This window comes from Varanus komodoensis, unplaced genomic scaffold (genome assembly GCF_004798865.1).
Source record: "Varanus komodoensis strain SLA01 unplaced genomic scaffold, ASM479886v1 scaffold17, whole genome shotgun sequence".
NCBI lineage: Eukaryota > Metazoa > Chordata > Lepidosauria > Squamata > Varanidae > Varanus > Varanus komodoensis.
The window spans coordinates 9,119,577-9,129,314 of record NW_025335505.1 but is presented as its reverse complement, the minus strand read 5'-3'; the positions used below and the strand labels follow the sequence as shown (position 1 = coordinate 9,129,314).

Below are 9,738 nucleotides of genomic sequence, written 5' to 3'. Positions count from 1 at the left end.
ACCTCTAGTGCCTTCTATCACAGGTGAAGAGGAGAGAGAGATCCACAAAAGTTTAGCTCTGGTATTGATCCACATGAACACAGTGTCACTACCCTGAGACAGAGGCTTGGTAAAAAAGTGCCCTCTACACTTTCCATTGCAACAGAAATAAAAATAGATCATCATGAGATCACTCTTTAATAAGGTTAGGAAAGGAAGTGGACTTGAGTCTTATGGAGAGCAGAGTTTGCCAAGGAAAAGGACAGTATTGGTAGGGTTATGTTGGATGCAGAAGAGGAATGGGTGATCAACCAAAAACAGATCATAGGTTACTAAGGATCTGATGGAAATCACTGCACCAGCTACAGCTGCTGCTTCAGTGCCCTCTTCATTGACCTCCAAAAAGGCCTTATGAAGAACATTAGACAAGAAGAGTGGGTGGGAGGGCGACATTCCAGAAAGGTTGGCTTTTGACTTATCAAACACATCAATCATCCCCAGGGCTTGCAAAGTCATGTTGAGGTCAAAGGAGTCCTCTAGCTTAAACCTGGGTATATACACCTCCACATGATCTTCTTCCATATTTTCAGATGCAGTCCAGTGGGCAAAATTCTCACAGGTCATTGCGCTCTCAACCTTTAGAGTAAAAACAGCATTCACAATTAGTGCAAATCACATCAGAGAAGCTCAGAACTGAGGGCCTGGGGGGAAATGGTTGTGAGGTAGGGATGGGGCAATTTTTTCAAAAAAAATGTTGCGGGGAGCTCAAACATGCATTAAGCACTTTTGGTTGGATCCAAATAATAATTACTATTATTAGAATAGGATAGGATGGGGTTTTTGGAGTGGGTAAGATTTCAAGCGATCCATAAGACTAATTATACACGTGCTATATGTGCCCATGTAATTATATAAAGCAGAACATACTACTGTTGTTAAAAAAAACCTATAAATAAATTTCAACAAAGGCAGGCCAACATCCATATATTTATCAATTTGTATATTATGCCTAAATATAATCTATTCAAACATGGAACGTTTCATCAAATCTTCCACCCATTGCATTATCTCAGGTGTAATGTTATTCTCCCAATATTGAGGTATTAGTCTTTTAGCAGTTAAAAGGGTGTGGAAGATCCAGTTATGCTGACCTTGCATGAAATTCCAAGATATGGGTAGGTAGTCAAGAAGGTTGATTGAATCCAAACTAAGCTGTACTTAGAAATCAAAAGGATTTAGGTGACTCAGGCCTCACTTAAGTCTCACTGGTTTCAGCACATCTCCAAGTATGACTAAATCAGAATCCAGCTTCCTGAAAATCATGTAAAGGTGATCAAAGGCCCCTTGTTTGGGTCAAGCCATGCAATGAATTACAAATGGAAGCCCCTGCAGACTAAAGCAAGGAGATGGGGAAGGCACAAGCCCGCTATCCAGCGAAGCAGGTCCACCCACCAGGGGAAGGAGCCCTTGGCACCAGCCAAGCTAGTCTCTGCTGGAGCTGCCTGCCTGCTGCAGTGGAAGCAACAGCTGTGAGCAGGCTCAGACCCTCATTTGCCACCCAAGGAACAGCACCTGCAGTCGATCACACCTCAAAATGGCCGTCTAGGCATGCTCTGAACTGTCCTTTTCACTTTCTGGGAGCAGACTTTGAATTAGGAGAGCACAGGGAGGAGCTAGTGCTTTGTGCAACGAAAACAAGTCTGACTGTGACCTGGTTTGCATGAATGATAAATATTCCTAGCATAACTATGGTTTGCTGTGTCATCTGAAACCACTATGAGCTGTTTGATCGTGTGTCCTAGTTCCATGTGCCCTACAGAGCAGCCTTCTATTTGAAGGGCTGTTGGAGAACTGTCTTCTGTTTGAAGGCCCCATCAATGTGAAGGGTTGCTCCATCCCAGTAGAATGGAAAGATGAAGGACCATAAGAAAGAACAGCTGATCCATCCCAATTAAGTAAGCACACAGACCAGCTGGTCACAGCTCTATTTAAGCTAGATGCATTTCTCATTCAATATTGCTGTGTATTTTTATTTGTGTGTGTATAGTGCTGTGAACTGCCCAGATAGCATCTGGCTATGGGGTGGCATACAAATGCTTTTTGACAGTATGTAAAAACACTGTAATCTCTTGCTATGTCAGAGTTTTTTATTTATTTATTTTTCAATTTATATCCTGCCTTTTTCCTACAAAGGGCTGAAGGCAGCTTACATCATTCTCCTCCTCCATCTTATCCCCACAACAACAACCCTGTGAGGTAGGTTGGGCTGAGAGTCTGTGACTGGCCCAAAGTTACCCAGTTGGCTCCATGGCTGAGCGGGGACTAGAACCCAGGTCTAGGGTTGTATCAAAATAAATGTGTTTTAATACTTATTCCAGTAATCATAGATCAGATCAAGCATAATTTAATTCACAAAACTACTGTTCTAAGAGAAATAAAATAACTCCCCTTGTTTTCTTTATTCTCTCTGTTGATTTAATAAATATGTTGGATTAATGTGCAGCTGCTTAAATATTTTCTTCAGGTTTCTTGAGGAGGGTTCACTTTCTTTTCTGCCCAAGGTGGAGCCTAATGAAACTATTGCCCTAGGGCTGACTGGAGCGCTCTCTCTGTCGTCTCTGTCTCTGTCATGCACATGCACGCGCGCGCACACACACACACACATACGTGTGTGCATGCATTGTTAAGCCTTGTATCTGTGCATACCATCTTTTCCCTCCTCCTTTTCTATGTGGCATAAAGGATGCCTCCTGGTTTAATCAACCTTGTCCAAACAATGAAAACTGCAGTAACCAGGGACACAAACAGCCAGGATCCAAAATCACAATTCAAGGTTCATTTCAGAATTTGCAAAGTTCTTACTGGCTTGTAATCTTTTGGTTTGGTGACTAAGGTCAAGCCAGAAAGTTTTCAATCACAGTCCAGTGAAGAAGAAAGAGGGAAGAAGTGGCCACACTCTCAGTAAGGTGGGAAACATACATCTGAACGGAGCATTATTTTACGTCTTTGCAATGCACACTTTAATGGATGTACTTGGCAGCTTGCTTTTGATTTACCTGTTCCAGATCACCGATGTCCTTTGGCAGCATGATGAGCATAGAGAGCACTTCGCCAACATAGGGGAGGCAAAGGATCCGTGCATTTGTCCCCCTCATGTATCCCAGCTTAAAAATACCTTTCTGATGCATCATGTGCACAGGTTTACTTGCATTCTGGTTTGCATGTTAAAAAAAGAGATAGACATGTTTAGCGAACACACACATACTCCCATGCTGCAAACCAACATAACAAGGAGACTACAGGTTGTCCAGTTCATTTCTTCTGTAAGCTGATGGCATGGATGCTAAACTATGTTGCACGAGCCCATTTGTCAAGTTGGAGAAATTGCCGCTGATGGCATGGAAGGGCTTGGCGAAGGAAAATAGCGATAAACCAGGAAAACATTGATTTGGAAAACCTCAGTTCAACCACAAACTGGGTGGTGTTCTGCTACCTCACAAAGTTGCTGTCACATTACTGAGTAATGTAGGTTACATGCTTTAAACACATGCTTGTGAGCTTAATGTGTGCTCTGGCTGTCCTGATTCAGTAAAGGAAGTGCCAGTTTTCTGCTTCTTCTTGGTGGCAAAAATGCTGCCCCGTTATTCCTTTTGCTGAGATTTTGCGGGTATTGCTTTACAAGTTTGGTTGCTCTTGCTGAGTCTTCTCAAATTCTGCAATAGGTTTAGCCAGATCAAGCTTAAGGTTCAAACTGACACTTCATTCATGCCATTTCATAACATATTTGAATCCTCTCTGAAAGGCCACATGTTCCTAAAAAACAGTGCACTCCATTATGCCGAAGTACCTTGCTCAACCTAAAAGCTCTTTCTACGGTGCAATTCGGATCAAACTGGTGTTCCCAAGTTGCCTTGAAGTAGACGGCATTCCCCAGCACCAGCACAGCTTCTGGCCCAATCACGCCTGGAGCAAAAAGTTCCTTGATGGTTCCTTAAAGAACAGAAATTTGCAGTTAGTATGGAAAAATTAAAGGTTTGCATGCTGTTTATGCTCAGTCAAGTGGATTTCATGGCTTGAGCATCACAGAAGCAAGCACTTTGTGCATCTACAGAATATGTAAGGAGGCACAATAGGACGCAACGAAGTGGCTTCTTGTTGCACTTCCATCTGAGGCACAGCTGGTGGCGCCATATGAATCTGAAGAAGGCCTTCCCAGTGGTAACACTGCAAGCTGTGGACGATCCAGCTGTACCACCTTCCTCAGACTCTGAGGATGTGACCCCAGCTGCTACCTCCTGTTTCTTTGCCATCTCCCAAGAAAGGACCCCTGGGAGCTGTCCGTGGTCCTGACTTGCTGGCACCTGATTCCCCCAGCCCAAAAGACTGCTGGTTCCGCTTTGGCTGCAATCTCCATACCTCAGCAGGCAATGGCGCCTATGGCCCTCTTACCCTGGGTTTGTCTTTCAATCTCAAGGTTGATTATCTCCCTTGCTTCTTCAACAGCATTAGAAAAGTCCACTGTCTGTAGCATAGCTCCAAAAGTTTCCTTAGTGAAAGTGAGGTATTGCTGTAGGATTTAAAAATATGTACATGAAAAGGTTTGAGTATGTCCTAGATAAGGGGGAGCTAAGCCAATCTTGGGCTACAGCTCCCAGCATCCCAGCAGGGCAACAAGAGGGAAAGGGCTACACTAAACACTGATGTAAGGCAGAGGTGCATGGATGCTTTACTGGGAGTTTTGCATGGGGTCATTCCCTTGCCCCAACTGAAGGACTGAACCCAGAGGCTTTCGTGCACCATGGGGGTACTCTACTGAGAGAGGTGGCTACGTTGAGAGTGAGGCAGCACTCACCTGAAGAAATTTGTGTCCTGCTTGTATGAACAAATTGTTGGCCAGGTTCAGCTGGTACGCAGGACTGAGGTTATTCAGCTGCAAAAGGAGTTTCTTGAATTCTGAGGTGGCTCTTTCTTCCTGGCCATGATATGAAGGACAGATTCAGGACAATTGAATTGAGTGTCTCACCGTAAATAGTTGAATGAAAGGCTCCATTTGCTTCACACTGGTGGCCAGGTAATTCAACACGCTACTCATGGCTTTTTCTGGGCTTGAAAGGGGCATTTATCTGCAACAAGTTTCCAGCCTAGCACCTCCTGGTCAGGGCCTGGGAGCAGCCCTCAATAAGGCCTCTTTGCCTTCCTTTTCAGACAGTGGCAGGGCCAAGAGAAGGGCCTTTGCTGAAGCTCCTAAACCAGGGCAGCTCCTGAGGGAGAACGAAGCCTCAAGGCACCTTTGTCAAACTAATTTAAGCCCCATTTATTTCAAAGGGCGTACCTGGTATGACCAAGTCTGGACTCCACAGCCCCCTGAACATAGGATTGCCTGTGCCACAGGTCACTGGGGGTCGCTGCTGCCCCCCATGCTTGGCCTGGCCATTCCCTTCAGCTGCTCACAGGAGGCTTTTCCCTTCTTCAGCATGGCCTGAACCCAGGCCAGAGAAGGCTGTGTGCGTGCTCTGCAGGCCTCCTGTCAGGGCCCTGGGGTCATACGGACTCTTCCTCTACCCGCTGTGTGTTTCCAAAATGTTCCCTGTGGACACAACATCAGGGACACAAGAGGGCTCCCGGAGGCCCTGCACAGTAGCTCCTGTTGGAATCCTTGGACAGTTACCTGTAAGGGACTGAGAGCAGTTGGGAATGTGCGTTCGGCTTTCAGTGGGGGCAGCCAGTTCTGGTTGGCCCCACTGCACCTGATCTATGCCTGTGGCTGGTATGCCCAGCCACGTACCAGGTTGCCACAGAATCAGCGGCCCGAGTGCCAGCCCTCCATCCTAAAGAGTCGAAATGCCTCTCCCGTGGCTTAGTGACTGGCAGGAAGAGTTTAAGTGACCATATGTTGGCATTTTTGGCCTGCTTCTCCTTGGCTTTGGCCCCACCCACAACTGGAAAGTGTCCCCTTCCAGCTGAGAGCTTTTCAGACTGCTCTCAGATTGGAAGAGATTCAACTTCCCTTGTGCAGAGGATCACCCCTCCTGCCTTGCAAGAGCACAAAATACAGGGCTCTGTGTCAGTGCCTGGGGTGTGGGAGGCTGGCTAGCAGAAAGGAGCACCAGGACCCGGGCAGCTGGGCTGGGGCACAAGGGTCAGTCCAGAAGCACAGTCAAACATCCAAAGGTCAGGGCCGGGAGCTGAAACACAAGGACAGGTCCGTGCAAGAGCCAAACATGGCCAGACAAGCCAGGAGTCAGGAATCCAGGAAGGCAAACTAAAGCTACTCTGAGGGCTGGAGCAAGGCAGGAGCTCCAGGAGCGAAGTCCAAGACCCCACAAACCAGGAGCACTTCAGCAACTCAAAGAGCTTTCTTGCCAAGGCAGCTTCTGAGGGGAAGAGCCAGTTCTTATATAGCTCTTCCCGCAGGACTCCCAGGAGGAGCGCATGAGAGCCCTGGCAGCTGCAGTAGAGCAGGGCCATAATCCTGCCTCCACCAGGGCTGCTGTGCTGGTCCTGGACCTGAAGCTGCCTTGGGTCTTGACAAGATGATGCTGGTTGGCACAGCTTAATCCTATGGATATTTAAATGAAAAATACCTGTGGGTGTCCCACGGAAAGGTGACACACACTCACGGACTCCTGTTCTGGAACAACTTCAGATGTTTTACCTGCAGAAGCAGGTAATAGCCTCGTATCTCCTGGAGTTCTAACAAAGTGGAGTGCCTATAAGAAGAAATGTGCTGTTAGCAATGTGAAGTAGGACATGTAGGTCCCGAGGAAACCCATTGATGGCAATTTAATGCGGAGAGAGTACAGCTCCTAAGAGAATTAGTGCAGGCATTGGTTGGTGGTGGTCATTCACAGTTCTGAAAATAAGGCATGAGATAAGATATAGAATCTGCAAGATCATAACCCATGTCTCTGTGACAAGAGGGTGCTGCAAATGCCTTAAATGTAGCATTTGAACAATGAGTGTGTTAGAAACCTATTTTTCACTGTGCAACCTATATCCAGCACTATGTCTCTTGAGAGAAACTACTTCTGGAAAAATATATTTTGAGAGAAGCTATATTTTAAAATGTGCAAGAATATTTTTAGAACCAGGTGAATTTTAGCTTCTGAATATATATGGAAATTACTTAGATACATATTCAAAGACAAGATTTCATGTGGATTTAAAGAACAGAGAGCAAAGAAAGCTCACAGATGAATGCAGAGATGGGACAGAACAGTTGAGCCGCCTTTTGCTCCTCGCTTGGGAGAGGTCTGGTTCTGCTGTCATTCCTCAGTATCAGAGACAGCTACGGCATCCTGACTCTACAGTTCTGTTAGAAGGCAGCGTTACTGTGCCTAGGCTAGGAGATGAGCTGTTTGTTATTTTCTTACTTGGGCGGACCAACACTGGGAGAGGGGCACTGGTTGTCTGCAACTTTTTGCCTAATTTTTGCTTATGCAAACGTATATGTATAGATGCAAATTTAGAAATCATTATTCTAATTCATATATTTTATTTATTTATTTGCATTTGTTGCATTATTTGCATTTATATACCACCCTAGTAGCCCAGAGGGCTCTCTGGGTGGTTTACAAATATTAAAACGTACCAATCCTAAACAAATAAATAAATTGGCTTTAAAATTAATAGCATTAAAATTAACTAACTTTAAAATATTGGTTAAATAAAAAGGTCTTGATCTGGCACCGAAAAGCATATAATGACAGCGCCAGGCGGACCTCTCTAGGGAGCGCATTCCATATATAGCAATATAGTACATCTTACCATATTGTGGAAGATTGTGACCAGGTGACTTACGTGCCTTTGCGGTCATCCTGCAGTCCAGGTGTCAATTTTTGAAGGGTAACATATTTAGGGCTCATTATCTTTAAACTGGGTTTGCACAGGGCAGCTTGTCAACTAGAGGCCAGTCCTCTGAGAGCCCTTCAAACAGAGGACTGACTCCTGCAAAAGGGGTCATGTGACCACCAAGTTGATCAAGGCCAAAATGTCTGGGGGCCCCAATTGGAGATGGCTGGATTGCAAACTTAAAGGCCCTCCACACTCACTGGACGACAAGTCCTAGCATACTTTAGCCAGGAGTGTGCCAGACGGCTTGAGGACCAGGATGGTTTGGTTCTGTTCACTGATCATCAGCACTGGATGTCAGAGAGGTGCCAGCAAAGAAAGGGGTCATTATAGGAAGCACCTGGTGGTACATTTGTCTCGATGCTTACCTTTTCCATCTGAGTTTTAGTGCTTCCCATGGCACCTCCCACAACCATGGCCATAGCAGCTGAGATGCTCAGAGGAGAGATGAAGACATTTTTGCAAGCACCACTTTTATTCAGTTTATTATAGACATCAAGACCAAATGCAGTGACTGCTTGAGAAAGGGAGTCCTTGGTGCAGCCCAGATCCATGACTAGGAAGGGAAAACAGAAAGAGAATGAACTAAGTAGATATGAAGTAATGGAATGCTAAAGTTAGTTGTCAAACTGGTTTTATTATATTGCAATGTGGAAACTTCCTTTTTCCAGGCAAGAGAGTTACCAAAATTTCTGGGTGTGGTGTAATACAGTTACGCCCATCTTTGCATAGCAATTAAAGGGTAAACAGACTGAAACACATCAGCTACAGCTCTTCAGGGAAACCTGCAAGAAACTATTTAGTCTAATTCAAATGCACAATTGTTACTGATTTGGAACTACAATGCCAAGGAACAACTCAGGCCAGGTGTAAGTGTGGAGGGAACTACCATACAAATCAAATCTGCTTTATTCTTTTTTTTATTATTATTACTTTTTTCAGAAACTACTTTGAGCAAAATAATACTAAAAATAGGAGACTGAAGTGACAGTCCATTACTCCACAAGTGAAAAACATCATCTGCTAATGAAATCATGTAACCAGCGGATTTTTTAACGAGTTTTTGATGTTAGTAACTGGGGTTGGGGAGGGTGACTCATCCTTGCATGCTGGCAGATCTAATGTTGTGCCTGCACCGAACTGGCCCACCTGCTCTGGCCTTAATTAAATTACTGTTCTTCAGCTGCTTGTCTGTTCACAAACAACTACAAAGCCACCTTATTTACATGGGTTGCTTCAGAGGCAGAAAAGCCTTTCTACAGCAATAAGCCCATCCTGAAAGCAACCTCACTGCATCTAATGCAAACTAACCTTTTCTTCTCCAAGATGAGTTCTGAAAAAGCAGCACATTTCCTACACAGAAAATCTAACTCAGGAAACATAAAACTGCACGGAGAGCAGTGACATCTCTAAAAGCTCCAGCAGAATCCTAAAACAGTTCTGCAACTGTTTCTTGTTTAAATCTTCATGCTATTTTAAGAAAAGTAAAATTAACAATAAAATGTGCTGGTTAACTTAAATAAAACCTGACAACTGATCCAGCATCAAGTTGTTGGATTATATACCTGCAATGCAAGTGGCAAAACCAAACTCACATCATAAGTGGAAAAACTCAGTGTTCCAAACCTGTATCTGTCTTCACCCAAATAATCTTGTTTCGTACCCTTGACTTTAAGATCAGTCTAAACTAGCTTTCCCCAGCCCGGTGCCCTCCAGATGTTGTGAACCACAGATCACCTCATCACAATAGGCAGCTGTGTATTCTTAGGTTTATATGGAATTCTTAGACTGTAACAACTACAGTACATTTTATAAGTGTATTCCAGGTTTGATTGTATCCTCCAATTTGGCTTGTTTGCTTGTTTCTAGATTGCTTGTACACCACTGAATTTTAGCTTATGGTGCGAT

General features: G+C 44.6%; 1 protein-coding gene across 1 annotated transcript; it reads right to left on the bottom strand.

Annotated features, from left to right (window-relative positions):
• Positions 1 to 210: 210 nt before the first annotated feature.
• On the bottom strand, positions 211 to 8,384 carry LOC123021513 (leukocyte elastase inhibitor A-like). Its single transcript, XM_044426271.1, has 7 exons — positions 8,199 to 8,384; positions 6,600 to 6,689; positions 4,832 to 4,951; positions 4,429 to 4,546; positions 3,827 to 3,969; positions 3,036 to 3,191; positions 211 to 615 (listed from the first exon to the last, which is right to left on the bottom strand). Exons 1-7 carry the CDS (start codon positions 8,382 to 8,384, stop codon positions 211 to 213), a joined length of 1,218 nt encoding a protein of 405 aa, XP_044282206.1.
• Positions 8,385 to 9,738: the final 1,354 nt, after the last annotated feature.

Excerpts from the sequence above, each read along its gene's own strand:
- LOC123021513 (XM_044426271.1), bottom strand. The coding sequence starts at position 8,384 with ATGGATCTGGGCTGCACCAAGGACTCCCTTTCTCAAGCAGTCACTGCA. Across the intron at positions 4,952-6,599 it reads TTGTTCCAGAACAGGAGTCC|GAAGAAAGAGCCACCTCAGA; the intron begins GTGAGTGTGTGT and ends TATCATGGCCAG. Across the intron at positions 616-3,035 it reads ACATCGGTGATCTGGAACAG|GTTGAGAGCGCAATGACCTG; the intron begins GTAAATCAAAAG and ends TTTACTCTAAAG.